General features: G+C 42.7%; 1 protein-coding gene across 5 annotated transcripts in view; it reads left to right on the top strand.

Annotated features, from left to right (window-relative positions):
* Positions 1 to 17403, top strand: part of DOP1A (DOP1 leucine zipper like protein A) — a 75803-nt gene extending 58400 nt beyond the window's left edge. For 4 of the 5 annotated variants that reach the window (XM_075597933.1, XM_075597934.1, XM_075597931.1 and 1 more), the window contains 10 exons: positions 7423 to 7505; positions 7634 to 7743; positions 9169 to 9318; positions 11079 to 11140; positions 11803 to 11955; positions 12778 to 12914; positions 13656 to 13711; positions 13922 to 14086; positions 15999 to 16125; positions 16915 to 17403. In XM_075597933.1, coding sequence (XP_075454048.1) covers positions 7423 to 7505; positions 7634 to 7743; positions 9169 to 9318; positions 11079 to 11140; positions 11803 to 11955; positions 12778 to 12914; positions 13656 to 13711; positions 13922 to 14086; positions 15999 to 16125; positions 16915 to 17220 — 1349 coding nt within the window. In that variant the 3' untranslated portion in view covers positions 17221 to 17403. Of the gene's footprint in view, positions 1 to 7422; positions 7506 to 7633; positions 7744 to 9168; positions 9319 to 11078; positions 11141 to 11802; positions 11956 to 12777; positions 12915 to 13655; positions 13712 to 13921; positions 14087 to 15998; positions 16126 to 16914 lie in introns of those variants that run through there. The other variant, XR_012801162.1, reaches the window with a different exon arrangement.
* The last annotated feature ends 1616 nt before the right edge of the window (positions 17404 to 19019 follow it).

Genomic DNA, 19019 nt, shown 5'->3' with positions numbered 1-19019 from the left:
TGAGAAGTAAATTCAATTCAGTAACAACAATATCTAAATCAGTCAGTCACTCATTGTTTGTAAGGCTAGTGGCAGTGGACAATGCATTGATTCACACAGAAATAACACTCCGAGTGCTGACTTGGCGTTCACAGGATACTTATCATTGTGAGCAAAATGTTAATAGAAAGGAGTATGTCCCTGTTTTTGGGGTCCTCCCCACCCGTGTGTTACTGAGAGATGGAACAGTAACTGTTGTTTAGGACATACATATATTAATAAATACAACATGCTAAGCCCTGTGCTAATGGTGACCTGAATATTACGTAATTGGTGGCTGACTGTCCTTGCCTGTCATTGCCAGGTGCCAATTTCCCAATTGGCAATTCCGACAGATGTGATTGTGTAGAATGACAGTTTGGGTGCTAGCTTGTTTGGGCCCCCACTAGGTGGTCAAAATAAAACAGAACCGTGCCCAATGTGCAAGTTTTTGTTTTGGCAATAAGATGATGGCTGATGATGGTAGATGTGGTGACGTTGGCAGAGGAACCACAACTAACCACTGATGGACTCTATGGCAACTGGCAAGTCAGTCTGAGACTGTTACTAATTAAACAGCCGCAAAGCTGAGCTACGTTTAGTTTGTCCCAGTCAGCGCTCTGACCGGCTGTGGGTAATTAATTATTGTTGTTACTTAAAAACTCCACATATTCTGAGTCACTCATTGCTACTAGACTAGTGGCAGTGGACAATGCATTGATTCACACAGATATAACACTCGAGAGTGCTGACTGAGGGTTCACAGGTTAATAATCTGTGAGAAAAATGTAATAAATAAGTATATCCATGTTTTTTTGCTCCCTCTCTCACACCCATGCATTACTGAGAAATTGAACAGTAACTGGTTTAGGAGTCAGACATACATATATTAATAAACACAAGTCAAGCATTATGCCAACCTGCCAATGCCACACACTGGCCAGCGCCACCACTGGTACTAATTGTGCTAATCTCTGCCATGGCACTGATACTGGAGATGGGAAGACAGCTATTGTAAGAGTTGTATGGTCTTTTGTTAGTGCTCTAGTAGTGGTGTAATCTTAATAATTAGCCCGCTCCTCCCCCTGTGTCGCTTGAATGCTTTGTTCAGCGGCCGTATATTTCTGAGGAATCAACTCGGCCAGTCCACTGCCACTTTTGCCAGAGCCGGACATGTTTCTGTTTTAGGAGCCCAGTGTTCAAGATGATATGGGTCAGGAGGCAGGAATGACAGTCGCCCATATACGCCTCCACGATGTCCATAGCACTTGTCACATTTGAGATGTCTGCTGCTTCTGTGCTAGTGCGAGACCGTGCCATATTGGAGTCAGGAAGGAATTAATTTTTCCCCTTAATGGGGTTTTTTGTTTGCCTTCCTCTGGATCAATAAGTAAGTATAGATATAGGATAAAGTATCTGTTGTCTAAATTTAGCATAGGTTGAACTTGATGGACCTATGTCTTTTTTCAACCTCATCTACTATGTAACTATGTAACATATTAATGGGCCATGACTTCTGCTTTTACTGTGACTACCACCACTACCCCTACCTACACCAAAGCAGTTCTGTTCAGTTCAGGAAGCACCTTGTTAGATAAATATGATCTTTTCATTGCATAAGCTGCCTGAACCCCTGAGATTCAACAAATTTGAACGGCAACAAGTCAATAGCAAGCATTGTAGCTTAACTACAATTCGACAGCAGTGCTTGGTTATGGTACGGTGGAATTTGTTCATCTTTTCAAACGCTTCCAGAACTGTGGGCTGCTGTTACATTGGGGTGCATATGTGGCTGTTGTACTACTAGGAGCAGTAGCACTGACATCATGTTTGGTTTGCAAACTGCTATGACGTAGGTTAGCACTAGCTACTGTTGATCATCATCCTCCCTATTCCACAAAGATCTACATCCTCATCAAATTCATCACCAGGAGGTGTCTGTAACTGCAACCCCGCTTTCTCTTACCTTGACTCTGGCACTTTGTATGGTGGTGGTGGGTCATGTGATTTCTTAATGCAGAGGTGGCAAGGTGTGAAATGGGGCAGGCCGGGTATCCAGCTGACTAGCTTTGCCCTAGAACTGACAATGTTGTTAACATTCTCAATAATATGCTTCTCCACGTTAGCAATTTTAGTTTCAGCAGTGCCGGGGCCCTAGGCTGACTTCAAATACCTGTTCCCATTTTGCATTTCTTAGCTGGAGGTTCATTGTCTAGGCAGGGGGGACGGGGGAGGTGGACATTCTGCAGTGAGATTGGGATTCAGTGACCGTGTCATTGCCCTTACTTACTTGCTCTGATTTTAGTAGGCGCACCAGCAGCATCACTTTTCACTAATTCATCACCATCACCACAACGACCAAAACTACATCCACCTCTTCTGGCCCCTGCACGTCTGCTTCCAAAACGTTTCTTCAAACCACTAAGACTGGTATTCCTATTAGACATGTTATTACTTATTTGTTACCTGCACTTGTTTTATATGCTAGTGCTGCATTAGGCTTGCTGCTAGCTAGATGTCCAAATCGTGGGGAGCGCAGGTGTCGTAACCAGAAAAGGTTAAAAAAAAAAACACACAATAGTGCAATATGTCTTGTACCAGAAAAAGATAAGGCATATGATGGGACTTTGATGGGAGCATACTCACATATTTTCCATTAACATAAGCACATACAGAATCACTGGCAATGGCGGTTATAGTGTGACCAGAAGATAATCTTAGAAGAGAAGACCTTTGCAACAAGAAGGACCAATAGTGCCGACAGAAAACTGATTTTATACATATAAAAGGAATTAAAATTCAACACTCACATTGTCAAAAGTAACACAGCGCGGGTTAGGCTGCGCTTATAGTGACAGCGACGCGACGTCGCTTCAAAACAAATGCATTGCCGCCGTCGTGTGCGCTTATAGTAAGCACGACGCGACGGCTTGGTCACGATCGCTGGAAGTCACCTCAATTTGATTTTTCCAGCAACCGTAGCCTGACGTCGCCGGCAAACACTAGGACGGCAATGTAGCAGTAGGAGTGCGAGTGTGCGTGCGCATGCGCTGCAGGGAGAGCGGCGCTTCACAATACAAACAGGTTTGTTTTGCAAGCGGTACGCCGGGGAGGAGGAGGAGCGCGGAAGCTAGCGCATCCTACTACGGACAAAGCCTAGCACAAGTATAGCAGATATCCGAGGTGGATAGAGCTCTTGCTGCCTCCTTCCTGTGCGTCTACTTTCCAAACGTTTCTTCAAACCACTCAAACTGGTATTACTGTTAGTACTGACATGTTATTACTTATCTGTTAATTGCACTTGTATTATATGCTAGTGCTGTACTAGGCTTGCCGCTAGCTATATACTAGCCCTACTAGCCTGCCTGGCACTGGCAGCAGCATACAGGTCTCCTCCTGTCAGTCCGCTCCCGAGTCCCCAGCCAGGCACCAGATCACCAGCCACTCCACTAGTTCATATCAAATAAATGTGCTATATAATTATACTTCTAGCTGTAGTACAAACAAAAATATAGAATTATATATATCAAAGAACAAGGCCACTGAAGCCAGGCAAGTAGACAGGACACAGACAGGGGTCATTCACACTTATACTACAAGTTTTATTAAGGAAATGTTAGAAATGTTTGACCTGGCACAATGCAACAACACAGCCAGCATGCAGCTCTAACAATTAAACTGATACAGTTGGATTTAGTATTGTGTACACTAATTAGATATATTTTTATTATCTAGTGGCAGCACTAGCGGGTTCAGTGGACTGGTGTGTGTGCACTGGAGGGTAGTGTACCATTTAATGTTAATTAACAATAACTAACTAGATAACTTGCTACTGTAGTAATAGTAAACTGTGGTATATTAAGTCAGAAAAATCTCCTGATGTCCTCCTACCTTAGTCGGAGACTGTGTGTGTGTGTGTGTATGTGTGTGGGGGAGGGGTGGGGGGAGAGAGATAAGGAGGGGGGGATGGTGGCTTTGTGTGTGTGTTACGACGAGAGCGAGAATAGAGAATAAAGTGAGTGACTTTGCTTTACTCTCTGTGCTGCTTCTGCACTTGGCACCGTGTTCTTGATTTGTCGGGCTGGCTGCTGCAGCTGTTGCTGGGAAACTTGTGGCAATGGTACCCAACTATCAAATATGGAATGGCTGTGGCTGCTGGGCTGCGCGCAGGCACGTTAGGTGCAGAGAATGAAATGTGTAGAAGTTTAACCCTCTTCCAAATGAATTGAGTGTTATCATTATTATTATTAATAATATACTGCTATGTAATGTATATAATAGACACAGTACAGGAGAAGAGCCCAGGCCGACACTGAGGCCGACACCAGCCCAGGGAGTGGACTGGACACAGACAGGCGTCAGTCCAGTTAGTCACAGAGTTAATGATTAAGTTACAAGTTTTATTAAGTAAATAATGTATAAATGTTTGGCCTACCGTATAGAATTGGACTATACATATGTAATATACAACCGTTGGATGTTAGTTGAAGACCAATGTCCTGGTTATTCCAAATGGATTTTGGTTTAGATGGACTCCCAATACATGAAATGAGAGACAAAGACAAAACATGGCATAATACTGTTGGATGATGTATCGGCACTAAAAGTGCTGGAAGGAAGCCTCAGTATAGGTGAAAATAAAAGTAAGTGACAAAAGGGAAAAGTACATTTATTGAAAGTTAAAATAACAACCAATATAAAATATGCAATATAAACTACAATATAAATATTGCAACGTGATGGTCCGCTGCACATAAATTGGAGCCCTACTTACTAGATGTAGCTAGGATGTGCGCAGTGGATATATTTGAAGATCCTCTCATACAGAGATGCAGCTACCAGTATCCGATCACTTGCCTGGGTAAAAAGTAAGGCATCTCACAGTAAATACCTCAACATGCCTCAACATTTCTGTGAGATTACTAATGGCCCATCGGATTAACACAGCAGAGGTCCCTGCAGTCCCATTCAGTTTGAATGGGGCTGCATGGACCCCCCGTCATGTTAATCCGATGGGCCATTAGTAATCTCACAGAAATTTTGAGGTATTTACTGTGAGATGCCTTAGTTTTTACCCAGGCAAGTGATCGGCCTGCATGTGGCTGCATCTGTATGTGGCCAATCAGCCCGAAAGTCCCCGTGGAGTGTCGCGTCTCAGACCAGCTGATGGCGGCGAGTTGATATCGCGAGGACGGAGCTGGAAGGTGCCAGTGTCTGCGCAAGTCTTTCCGGCAGCCTCCTGTCATTCCTACAGGCTCCTCTCTCCGATCTCGCAAGAAGGGTAGAAGCTTGTTTCGGTATCAGGAAATTCAGCTTGAGGCTGTTTGTGCGTGTCAGCCGCAATGCGCTGAGCTGATGGGGCTATTCCCTTCCAGCACTTTTAGTGCTGATACATCATCCAACGGTATTGTGCTATGTTTTGTCTTTGTCTCTCATTTCATATATTTGGAGTCCATCTAAACCGAAATCCATTTGGAATAACCAGGACATTGGTCTTCAACTAACATCCAACGGTTGTATACTACATATATATAGTCTTGGCTATACTGTACCGGGATTTTAATATCAGACGCTGAAAGTATTTTCTTTGTTTTGCACAGTCACCCTCTGACATAGGTAGTTCAGGTATATATTTTGCAGGCAGCCGCCCATCACTAATTTATCCATGAATATTTGGGTTTTCCACATTTAAGATTTTACTTTTTATCTTATTCATTTGTTAGCGCTGCACTATTCCTCTCTTGCACTACAGTATAGTACTACAGCAGCAGCCCTAACCTACCCACAGCCAAACCCTGCCTACAACACAATGGCTTAAACTTGAGGCTGCACCATTATTTATATACTCTTTTCCCCTACTCTCCCCCCCCCCATAACAAATCAGTTTGCGGATTCAGATTTGGGAAAATCCAAATCCATCTGTAGATTTTCAGTGATGGGGAAAATCCGCGACTGGAAGGAACTTGCAAATCCTCAGTGGATTCGGATTTCTGCTAAACATTCGCCCATCTGTAATTGGTAACAGTAAAATAATTAATATAAAATCAGGTTGGCAACATAAAAGAGAAATCCAATTATTTCAATTAATAGAAGTATAAGTGAATAAATGTTTCATAAATCCTAAGTATAGGGCCAAGAAGAAGGGTAAAGATAAGGTTGCGTTTATAGTACAGGCTACAGCGACGCAGCGCCGTCACAAGTACTCTAAGTCCGTCGCGTGACGTGAGCGGTTCAGCCAATGAGGGTGAACCGCTCACGGCCATGCCTGCGCCACGCCCCCTGTCACACTCCCTCGGTCTCCTGCAACAGAGTGCAGGAATCGCAATAGCTATGGCTGATGTCAGTGGTTGCATAGCCAGTACTATAAGCGCAGCCTAAGGTGTCAGTCCATAAATCCTCTGTATAACACTGAGGGAAATGTTCGCTCCAGGGACGTGCTGCAGCTGCATGTGATGGTCCTTACACCACATTCACAGGCAAGTCCTAGGAAACCAGCGCAAGAGATGCTTACAAATGGCTAAATAACTAATGAATAAAAACAAGTTACGCTGAAACACTCGGTCGTGATGCTTGATAGGCGCCTATCGGATACTGAAGTAGATGCTGTGTGTGTCTAGTGCAAGGGTCGGCAACCTGCAGCTCCCGAGCCGCATGCGGCTCATTCCGCTCCTACTTGCGGCTCTCTGCAGGTTGCCGACCCTCCGCTGCTGCCTCTCTCCCTCACTGTCCTGGCAGTGGCTGCGGGGGGGACCTGCCGGCGCTGGTCGGGCCTCTTGTTGCCGCCGGGCCCAACATCTCCCCAGCTGCTTGCCTGCCTCTCTCCTGTATTGTAATGAAAAAAACTAAATAAAGGGACTTATTGTGAGATGCATTTTAATCCCCCCACATTTTCTCGTATATTTATTTATTTATTTATAAAATATTTTACCATGAAGTAATGCATTGAGTTACCTCTCGTTTTCAAGTATGTCTTGCTTATACCTGTTAGTGTGTCTGTACAGTATATATGTGTGTGTGTGTTTCTAGGGGTGTAATATGCATGCATGTGTTGCGGCTCTCAGAATATTTGGGAGAAAGACATTTTTTTAAAATAAGGGCTCTTCTTCCTCGAGACGTTGCAGACACCAGGGCTAGTGAATCCTCGTCCACTGTACTTGGGCCAGATACAGCTGCACTGTATGATTCCACCTCCTGGGGGTCTCAATCGGCAGTAGCTCCCACAGGCGTTGTGACAGTGATGTCCGAGAGGCATCGCAATTATGTGTGTATGTATGTATGTATATATATATATATATGTATATATATATATATATATATATATGTGTGTGTATGTGATTAGTAGAGGGACCCATACACACTTATATACTGTCCCTCTTGAATCTAATGTTATTTATTTTTGCCCAGATATCATGTTGTCTCCAGCCATGAAAATATCACACATTACTCCTTCGGTTTACAGCGTTCACGCTTTGACGTTACTCGCTGAGGTAAGAAAATGACAAGCTGCATTGTGGGTTGTTTCCTGTAGCGGGGAGCAAGTTTGCACGATTCCTAGCTCCATGTGTAAGAGGCTGTGTTATCTGAAGAGTTGTATTTTTTTTAATTGTCTAACTAGGTCCTGGCTCATTTGTTGGATATGGTATTCTACAGCGATGAAAAGGAGAGGGTTATCCCTTTACTTGTGAACATCATGCACTATGTGGTACCCTATTTACGTAATCACAGGTAATACTATTACACGGAATATACATGTGGTATGATAAGTACAGTATCCCACCAAGAAACAGGGTTTATTGTCTAAAGGGTTTAAACTCCTATTGTCTTGAAAGGGAGTTTTTGCTATAGGCTGATATAAGTCCTACTGCACATGGCAAGGGTTGGTTGTTTGCACAAATTTGACTTAAGTGAATTAAGGACAGTGACTTGCTGCATATCTGAAATATAGCTGATTTGACACCTATTAAAAAGTAAAGGTAACTTAACATTTTCATGGTACACATGCTTTGGCTGTTTTTTTACAATCTTTATCCAATGTCTTTTGGTGATAAGACCTTCAGTCCGCAAATCCCCATATGAACTAGCTTTACTCATTTGCAAAGGCATTCTGGCACATCATTCGTCAAACAGATCAACATAATTGGCTCATATGCTTTAAATCCAGTGTTCACGGCAAGTAATGCCTAAATATTTTTCACAAATAAGTAAAACAGTTACTTTGATGATGGTCTTCCTTAGAATTATCCTGTTTCAGATGCGGCTAATGTTCCCCGTGGTGGGGTATTGCTGGGGGAAACCGAATTGGGCAACCCCCAGCTGCAGGGGGAAAAGTTGCAGTCGGCCGGTAATGTAACATTGAGTCCCGGTGGCTTTCACCGCCCCTGGAGCTGTGAGGGAAATGCTTTTTTTCACAACATTTAAGTCCAACAGCGTCTCATGCTTGAGAAAGATCTTCTGTGTTAAACTGAAACATTGGCAAAATAAAGGGCTAAGCGTTTTGCTATAGCCTTGCAGAGCTGCTATTTTTTGTATGTTATACTTTGGTAGCTAAATTAACAAAGGAAACGCTTTAAAATCATTGTTGAAAGTCTAAAATGACCCAGTTCTAGCCTAGAAAACTTGTTCCAGTATCACTTCATTTGGATCCTCCGTGATAGTATACATTTAAGCCCGTTAGCAAAGTATTATCTGGGACAGGGGTGTGCAAACTTTCCCCCAAACGCCCTCCTGTCTGCACTCCTCCCCTGCTCGTGCCCCCCTCCTTATCATGTCTCTGGCAACAAACGACGCCGCAGGGGTCACGTGATGTCACGGCAATGTGATGTCACGTGAACCCTGTGGCGTCATTTGATGACGAGTCGTCATGGTGACGCATCACCGGAGGGAAGGTAAGTGAAGTTACGGAGGCCTCACGCGCTCCCCCTGCATTTAATTTAAATGCCTCGGGGAAGAGCACCTGGCCTCCTCAACCGCCGCACCCCCCTGAATAATCTTGCGCCCCCCAGTTTGCGCACCCCTGATTTAGTATGAGCCTAACTGAATGGGGCCAGTCCTACCTTTTTGTTAAGAAAAAATCTATTGAGGAAATGATACTGTGCTTTGAATTGTGCCGTCTGTATTAAATCCTGTTTTTTCTGTTCTGTATGCTCGTAGTGCTCATAATGCTCCCAGCTACCGTGCTTGTGTGCAGCTGCTCAGCAGCCTCAGTGGCTACCAGTATACAAGGCGAACATGGAAGAAGGAAGCGTTTGACCTTTTTATGGATCCCAACTTCTTTCAGATGGATGGCTCCTGTGTTAGTCAGTAAGACCCGCCTCTCTCATCCTTATGATATCATGTGTATGGCTTAATTTACAGAATAACCTTGAGTGCGTTTGTGTTGTGTGACTACATTTTGGTTGGGGTCTATAGTGCTTATTTGTCTCGGAAAGGCCTTCTTGCTACTCTTTTCTAGACATCTGAACATTGTAGCAAGTTCCAGACCCAAGAACATCACACAGTCTGAAACACTGTAGACGAGAAGGATTCCGGTTGTGGCTTCAAAAAACCCTATATTTAGATTCAATTACACTGTACAGTCGTCTATTTCAGCATGTTCTGCTTACTCTGGAAGTGGAAGTGAAACTGTACATTCTTTTTGTTTGATAAAATATATATATCCCTGAGGTTTTGACAATTATTCAATATACAGTACATACCTATTACGTGTATTGTAAAGATCACTTTTCTCCCATTTAGAATTCAACAAATGGATTTATTAAGAACTTCCGTAGAAGCGTGCCAGATTTTTCTCTCTAGACTTCTACATGTATATATTTAATGTTCATTTATTATTCTATATATTTATGTGCTAATCAATTTTTTTTTTTTTAAAGTAACAACATGAGGATTGGGAAAATATATGGGAAGCCGCAGCAAAGAGCTCAATGTGTGCTATTGTTAAAGAAAATTTCTACAAACTATTATTCCCGTGGTGTATGACTCCAGCCAGACTCCATGCCATATATAATTCCCACTCTCCAACTTGCTTTAGAGAATGTGACCAGAGTGGCTCAATGTCACATATTTGGTGGTCTTGCCCAGTACTGATCCCCCTCTGGAAACGGGTATTCCAGTTCATAAATACGATATTTAACATTAATTTGAGACCAGATCCCTGGCAGACCAGCTCCAGATAGCCACACGGGCACCTGCCAAGAGGATAACCCATGTCCTTTCGGCGACAAGATGCTGTATTGCTGTATCTTGGAAATAGCGGGGTGCTCCTACCTGACAAGCCACCATGAAGCGCAGCATCTGGCACATCTCCTTAATGGAAAAACTCCCGGCTTTATTGAGCGAGAAATGCCATAAATACATAAAGATATGGGAGCCCTGCTTTGCCTCAGAAGGTGGACAAGGAGGAAATAGGGAAATAGCTTTACGCTAGGTTGGAGGAGGCTTCCTCCACCAGAGTGATTGCAGTCGTAGAGTACAAGACATGGTCCTCCCCACATGAAATAAATTTTAAAAAAATCAAATCGATACATTAAGGGAAGCAATGGTGGTGACACCCTACCCCCCCGTTCCCCTTAATATTATTTATTTATGTCCGTTTATTTATGTTATATATTTACGTATTATGATTGCCTACATTAAGGTATATACTAAAATGCTAATTGTAACCTCCCTATTGACTTTGCCTATGCATTGTACACCCCGGTGTATCCAATCTTACTTTTCTGTAACCTAATAAAAATTGCAACAAAATAAGCAGCTTAAAAAAAAAAAAGATGACTTATTTCATAAGTTTATATTTCGTGTACAAGTTTTACCTATTGGAAGCTGGTTGTTGGCAAACCATAGACAATATGGGTATTATGTGAAGCAATTGTACGAAACACATCTGCATAGCCTATTATCCCCTTTCTTTGACAAAGGACAGGCAATGCAGTGTGTTCAAATGTACTGTCCCTGTGACAACAAACCGTTACATAGCCAGCAAAGAGAAACAGATTTCTCGCTTTCTACAGTTCACTCTTTGCTTTGAGAAACATGTTTACACTTTGATTTATTTATTATAGCTGGAGAGCAATTATGGACCATCTCATGACACACGACAAAACCACTTTTCGGGATTTAATGAGTAAGTGGGTTTTTTCCCCTTGTATATTCTTTTCAGCTGCGCAAACTCCTTGTCATTTGGGAAGTTACTAGAACACCAAACCATGTACTTTTGCTCCTGTGTCTCTGAATATACCGCTGTAAAACATGTATTTTTGTAGATATTATTGCGGAAATATTATTTAGTACAGGCATACTCCGCTTTAAGTACACTCACTTTAAGTACACTCGCGAGTAAGTACATTTCGCTCAATATGCAAACAGCAGCTGACGCATGCGCCTGTCAGCACGTACTGAACAGCAATACCAGCTCCCTACCTGTACCGAAGCTGTGCACAAGCGGGGAGACTATAGAGCCTGTTACACATGTGTTATTTACATCAGTTATGCACGTATATGACAATTGCAGTACAGTACATGCATCAAAAGTGGGAAAAAGGGAGTGCTTCACTTTAAGTACATTTTCACTTTACATACATGCTCCGGTCCCATTGCGTACGTTAATGCGGGGTATGCCTGTAATGTTTTGGGTATGCCCAGTGTCATTAGTCTGAGATTAGGGAGTGTAAAAGCCTCGGCATTGCACTGCTGATCTCTTTGGATGCAACTGGGTTGATTCATAAGAGAATGTTATTGAGTGCGGTGTTTTCTCTTTGCTTTGAGAACAATGTCATTCTTTTTCAGCTCGGGTAGCTGTGGCACAGAGCAGTTCTCTCAATCTGTTTACTAACCGCGACGCGGAGCTTGAGCAGCGAGCCATGCTTCTCAAGAGACTGGCTTTTGCCATCTTCAGCAGTGAGATTGACCAGTATCAGAAGTTTCTCCCAGACATACAAGGTTGGTGAACAGCCGAATATTTGGTGGTTTTCATGGGCAAGTGACTTTAGCTATGTTTGCCTGACATGGCAACAAATTGGCTTATGAGCTCTTTGGGGTGTAATTACTTAGTCCGTTGTGGTTTTCTCTTTTCCGGATAGTTTAGTAAAACGGATACAACCTATTGGTATTTTCTTTCCCCGTCTCTTTGCTGGTTTTCTTAGTAACAGGCAATAGCCTTTTTTTTGTCAGTCAAACCACACACATACAGTAAGTTAGCGCTGTTATTGTGTGTATGACATCTAATTATCTCGCTCATAATGCAGCAAAATCTGTTTAATAACATTCTCTGTATATTTCTGAACCGTGGGGAAATTGTTGATTATGCCTTTTTTTTAACATTAGGATTTTGACAAAGTGCGTGCCCACAGTTACCCAAAATACTTATACTGCATGCTGTTTGCTCGGAGAAGTTATCCACTTCTACCGCTGGTTGCTATATACGACAACCCTGAGTATGATTGGTCTAAATCTTCATGTGATAGAGAATGAAATCCCACAGTTTATTATTTGTGCTTCCTCGGTTTATACCTGCAGATCCCATTCTCCATCTCTAATACTGTATAACCTCTTACAAAACCGAGTTAACACCCCCTGCACCTCCTACTGGGTGCACTCCCTTCCTTCTGTGTTCTCAGATATTCCAGGAATTGCATCATTCTACATACACGTTCGTAATAAATCCTGTACTTGAAAGCCACTGCTGACATTTGCCAAGTGAATGGAGTAACCGTTTGAATGCTATTGTAGAACTGTCAGACAAACCCTATTATTCTTTTTCAGAGAGACTAGTGGAGAGCCTGCGGTTGCCGCAGGTGCCCACTCTGCATTCCCAGGTGTTCCTGTTTTTTAGAGTCTTGCTCTTAAGAATATCTCCTCAGCACCTCACCTCTCTCTGGCCAACCATGATCACCGAGCTGGTGCGTTGCTAGTATTTCTGTACTGCACAGTTTGGGATGACTAATCTCCCCGATGTAACCTGAGAGCATTTAAAGTACATTATAACAATGGTGTGCTAACGTTGTGATGATTTTAAACTGGATAAATGTTAGTTCAGTGGCAAGATTTGTATTTTCTTCTTTCCTCCAAAGCATTTTCTTTCCCTGTGTTAAAATTATTTAAAGTCATCCTATATGCACCAAAAATCACACATTGCTCTCTCTCACTTATACAACTCATTGTTTGTGTGATGGTGTAATAGCTATAGGCCTGCTTCCTGTTCCCCTTATTGCCAGAGGTGTGGGGCTCAAGACCCTTACAATAAACATTCCATGTTTACCTTACTATTACATACTAGTCCATAGTTTTGTTATGCATGCATTGATTTGGGAGGTAACTAATTTGAAATATGTGAGTTTTCTGTTAACAAAATTTCATTAAGAAAATGTTTATTTTTAAACACCATTTAGTGGATTTTGACATTTAAGATGGGTTTTTTTTTTTTTTCTTTCTTGCATTTCTTTGGCTATCCACAATAAGGATATGGTGGGCTAAATGCATTTGTTGTGGAAGCATAAATCGCCTTACTTTGCACATTAATATTGACCACACATGGCTCTCGTTTGCAGCCCATACACTCAGGCCTGTATTTTCGCAGTATTTTAAATGATTTGATATTCTGAAACAGTCTATAATCCTAATCGTATCTTTTGTCCTTTCAGGTACAAGTTTGTTTGCTTATGGAGCAGGAACTTGCGGCTGATGACGATATTACACGGTATATTAAGGAGATTTGTTTCTCTTTCACTTAAATAAGTGGAGGAAAACAATTGAGCAATTATCATTGGTTTTTTTTTAGTTGGTAATTAAAGCTTCTGAAAATGTAGCATCGCCTGATAGGTTTAGGATCGAGATCGCTGCTAAGTGAAACTTACTCTGCTGCTTGTTTATTCTAGAAACGTAATAGTTCCCTTCTACTCTGTTTTAGGATTTCTGGGCCATCTGTTGCTGGTTTGGAGACTACTTACACTGGAGGCAATGGTTTCTCCACGTCCTACAACAGCCAGCGCTGGTTAAATCTCTACTTGTCCGCTTGTAAATTTTTAGACTTGGCCCTAGCATTGCCCTCTGAGAATCTTCCTCAGTTTCAGATGTAAGTTGTGCATCATTCAATATTTTTTTTTTTTTTTTTTCGTTTGGTGGGCCGCCAACAGTTGGGGAGAGGCGGGACAAGTGACACGGGCCCGTAGGCTGCACGGGGAGTTGGGTCCAGCCAGAGGTCAGGGCCAACTTCTGCATCCAGCTGCCCGGCTCTCCCCAGCTGCTGCGGGTCTCCTGCCGGAAGCTGGGCCCGACGGCTTCGGGTTGGGCCCAGCTTCTGACGCTGAGCTTTTCTCTCCCACGGGTGTGTGCCGGAAGCTGGGCCCAACTGGAAGTCGTCAGGGCCAGCTTCTGACACATCGACGGGTGAGAGGCCCCCGGCAGGAGGCCCGCAGCAGCTGGGCCCAACTATTAGGAAGTTAATGAATGTTTCCACTTCTTGCTCTTGACGTACAGTAAACAAATCATAAAGCAGGTAGATTATAAAATATATCATCACAAATCACAACATGGAACAAAACTTATTACATTGAAGACTGCAAGTATTTTGATAGTTGTTAACTATAACTATATATCAATGGTGGAGCAGGGCAGAGGTGTAGCTGCAGCCCGGGCAAAGCTCAGGGTCTGTGCGCTTCTTTGGCTCTTCCCCCTCCCCCCCCCCCTTCCCCTGTCAGCAGCCAATCTCTCTTCAGATAGAGACAGGCGGTGGGGAGATGGTGTGCGTCTGCGGGCTCCCAGCGTTAATCAGAGGATAAGCCGGCAGAGGTATGAGCACTTGTTACACAAGCAGAGCAGGACGGCCGGGGAGGAGTGCGCTCTAGCTGCAGACACCGGAAGTTAGGAAGACTTCTGGGTCACACTACTAGAGCGCGCTCCTCCCCGGCTGTCCTGCTCTGCTTGTGTAAGGACTGCTGATTCCTCTGCTGGCTTAACCATCTCCCCCGCCTGTCTGTTACCAGGTAGGCATGGAGGAGGGAGAGAGGTGGTGGTGGTGATTATGAAAGGTGATGATGGGGAGGTGGTGATAATGATGGTGGGGAGAGGAGGAGGAGGTGGTGATGGTGATGATGATGGGGAGAGGAGGTGGTGGTGATGGGGTGAGGTGGTGGTGGTGATGGGGTGAGGTGGTGGTGGTGATGGGGTGAGGTGGTGGTGGTGATGGGGAGAGGTGGTGGTGGTGATGGGGAGAGGTGGTGGTGGTGATGGGGAGAGGTGGTGGTGGTGATGGGGAGAGGTGGTGGTGGTGATGATGGGGAGAGGAGGTGGTGGTGATGATGGGGAGTGGTGGTGGTGATGATGAGGGTGGTGGGGATGAGGATGAGGGAGGGAGGTGGTAATGGTGATGAGGGGGTGATGTGGGGGAGATGATTATTATGGGGTGGGGGAGAGATGATGATTATGATGAGATGGGGGGGGAGATGATTTATGAGGAGGGAGGGGGAGAGATGAGGAGGGGAGGGAGAAAAAAATGTTGCCCTGTGACCCCTGCATGTCTAGCTATGCCACTGGTGCAGGGTGCATGTAAATGATAAACTACATCATATTGTTGCTGTAACATTATAATGATGAAGCTCTTTCAGTCACCTGTTGGGGACATATAGCAAGTAAACATGTAGTTAGAGGCCATTCTCATTTATTTAAGATTTGCGTATTATTGGCCTAAAATGGCCATGTGTATAGACTGCTGCTAATAGAGCTTTTACTAATGTATTTCCTTAAAATTAATTGTTCATTAAACAGCATCAAATGTGTAAGAAACAAAGTCATATATCTGTAATCATCAAACTGATAGTAATATGGTAATAAATCCCATTGTACCAGGTATAGTGATTCAGAAGGACAAAACGCATGTAGTTTTCACCTTTTGGAATAAAACTGCATTTACACATCTAATGCTGGGTAACAAACGTTCAGGATCTGTGTATATAGCCAGAGAATCACTTGTTATTTCATCTTGGAAGGTACCGCTGGGCTTTTATCCCGGAAGCATCGGATGATTCAGGCTTGGAGGTTCGCAGGCAAGGGACACAGAGGGAATTTAAACCCTATGTGGTACGGCTAGCAAAACTGCTGCGAAAGAGAGCCAAGGTATGTCTTATGTGTTGCTGCATTTGTGTACATTATTGCAGCATAAATTGTGAAATACCCAGAATCCCTGGCTGCACTGGAAGCACTGTATGCTAGGAGATAATGGTGAAAAGCAGGGGTGCAGACCTGTGTGAGACATGTGAATGCGCTTACAAGTGATACTTTTATTTGCTGAAATAATGAAGAAAAAAAACTGCCCAGCTTGTCGTATTGAAATATGTCCCTCTTGATCTGCAGAGCAGGGCCCAAAGCAGCTTGTCATGTCTGTCTCTGAGCAGCTAAAGTGCAAAGGAGATAATGAGGAGAAATTAATACAACAGTAATTTTCTGAGCACAAGTTATCACCAGAGATGTATCCCAGGGACATTTGCAGCTTAAGAAATCTACTCTGCCTTTATCATGGAATATAAACTGTACATATCCTTTCCCACTGTTACAGTAGTAGTTGTTGTGTTGGTTTCTGTGTTACAAAAACTTGGGGGTTTAGGACTTATAACATGGTTTGTGCAAAAGTCTGATGGAATAGACTGTAACCTCTGGAGACGTTAAGCATTCCCTCGGTGTGATCTATGGTCCCAGACCATTATATCCTTTGTGCTGTGGTCATCTCTACAATTTCTGTGCACTGTGAAGTTATGTTTAGTCAGGGAAAATTGGAGGTTAAGCAATGTTATTGATTTTACCAGGAACTAATTTACTGGGTTTTGTTTGTTATAAATTAATGTTTTTCCGTGTTACATTTAAACCTCCAGAGAGTACGTTTGTTTATAGCCTCTTTACTTTTTATAGAAAAATCCAGAAGAAGACATCTCGGGGAAAACATTAGACTGGGATCCAGGACATCTGCTGCTAACCATTTCCACCATCCGCAGTATGGAACAGCTTCTGCCATTTTTCAATGTACTCAGCCAAGTTTTTAATAGCAAAGTCACGAGCAGATGTGTTGGAGACTCGGGGAGCCCGATCATTTACCCAAACTCTTTCTCCAACAAGGACCTCAAACTAGAGAACCAGAAAATGTTCTCCAGCAAAGCACGACAAAAAATTGAGGAGATGCTAGAGAGAGATTTTTTAGAAGGGATCCTGAAGAGCTGATGTCCTTGAAGTGACCAAGTGGCAGATCAGCTCACACCTGTCATAATTTAATGGATACATTTCCGAGTTGTATAGGGATTTTTTTTTACTTTGTATGTACTGTAACAAACATGCTTCTCGCTTCAAGCTGGACTGTATTTAATTTAAAGATTTTTATTTGTAAATAAAAGCAAGAATTCTGGATGTGGCCTAAATCATGTTACAAATATGATCTCCTATTGATTATGGCGCTTAAATGATCTCTTTAGGTTGCTGTCGCTTTTCTTTTAAAATATAAATTACATTTGTATTTTGCTTTTTATTTTTTTTGTTTTGCGCCAGCCTTTTTTATTTGAACGTATAATGCTTATTAAGGTTTATATCTTAAATGGGTGCTTTAGCTGCCAGAAAGGGCTACAATGTGGGCTCATTGTAGTCCTCCATACAAGCCAGGACAATAAAATGTAACCCTTTCGGATGCCAGAAAGTTCATAAGACCAAAGTGGCACAGACGTTCCAGCACTGCAGCCATGTGATCTCTTGTAAAGTGACCATGTAGTCGACCTGCGTCCTGATGTTGGAGGAAGCTCTCCTGTTCTGTTCTGATTGTATTTACAGCAATGCTGCTTTGCACACACCTCATACAAACCAGCAACAACAACCAAACAAATGGGGATGACATTGCCTGGACCATACTAGATGTTCACTAAATGGTGCTCCTTTACCAGCATATCCCTGTCAAATAACGCAGGACACATTAGTATAGAAGTACATGTTTTGTTTATTGCCTTATTATTGGAGTAGTACAAACAATATGCGCCATCACCCTCCAATAATAGTCTGTATTGAAACGGAATAGATAATGTTTAGACTTTCAGAACAGATTTGATAATGCGTATAAACCTGTGTAGAATAATACACTAACATCTCTACTTTCAATATAATAATAAAGTATGATCATGATTGCATTGTAGCACATGATTGGTGCACCACACAAGAACGTGCTGTCCAAAATAAAGGAAATTGGCCTGGTTGCCTTTTTGTGCATCTGGATTAGTTTGTTTAAAGACAGGCAGTGTGTGGTCATTCATAAAACAGACTCATTGTGATGGCATGTGCCTCCGTTTGGTACGAGAGTTCATGCTCTCTACAGAGTTTATTAATGATTTAATTGGGGGTGTAGATATTTTTGCTGATGACCCGGAACGGTAGTTGCAAACAGAGCAGGATGTCATTTCTAAGCAGAAGGATATGAAATCGCTTGGGAGTGTGGGCAGATGAGGCTTAAAATATAACTATATATATATATTTTTTTTATATATTTGCCATGCAACTGGATTGGAACAATAAGCAAACTACTTACAAATGTATTGGGGAAAAGTTAGGGCAAGCTGTAGTGAAGAATTTAGGAGGGATTGTAGATCTGACTTTGCAGTGCAAGTGTCAGGCAGGATCTAGAAAAGCTACTGCTATGTTATGCATAAATTGTGGTAAAGTGGCAGGGAGTATAACATTTGTAAGTGTAGGCTGTACGTTTTACAAGGCATAAAGCAGTGTGGGTTTTTTTATTGGTTAAGAACCCCTATAATTATATTGTAAACGTCTGCAGAACCTCAATCCTCTCTAATAGTGTGTCTGATAGACACATTGTAAATTCTGTATTTGGTACAATATTCAAAAGACCTGAAAATTGCACACAACCCTTTAGGGGGATGCACAGGGAACCTCTTTTGAAAAAACACTGGCATAAGGAATGAGGTACATTTGTTAAATTATTTTATATCCTGAACGTAAATTAGTTTTACACTGTACAGTGTTAA

The sequence above is a fragment of the Ascaphus truei genome, chromosome 4, assembly GCF_040206685.1.
Source record: "Ascaphus truei isolate aAscTru1 chromosome 4, aAscTru1.hap1, whole genome shotgun sequence".
Taxonomy (NCBI): domain Eukaryota; kingdom Metazoa; phylum Chordata; class Amphibia; order Anura; family Ascaphidae; genus Ascaphus; species Ascaphus truei.
This window is presented reverse-complemented; position numbering and strand designations above follow the sequence as displayed.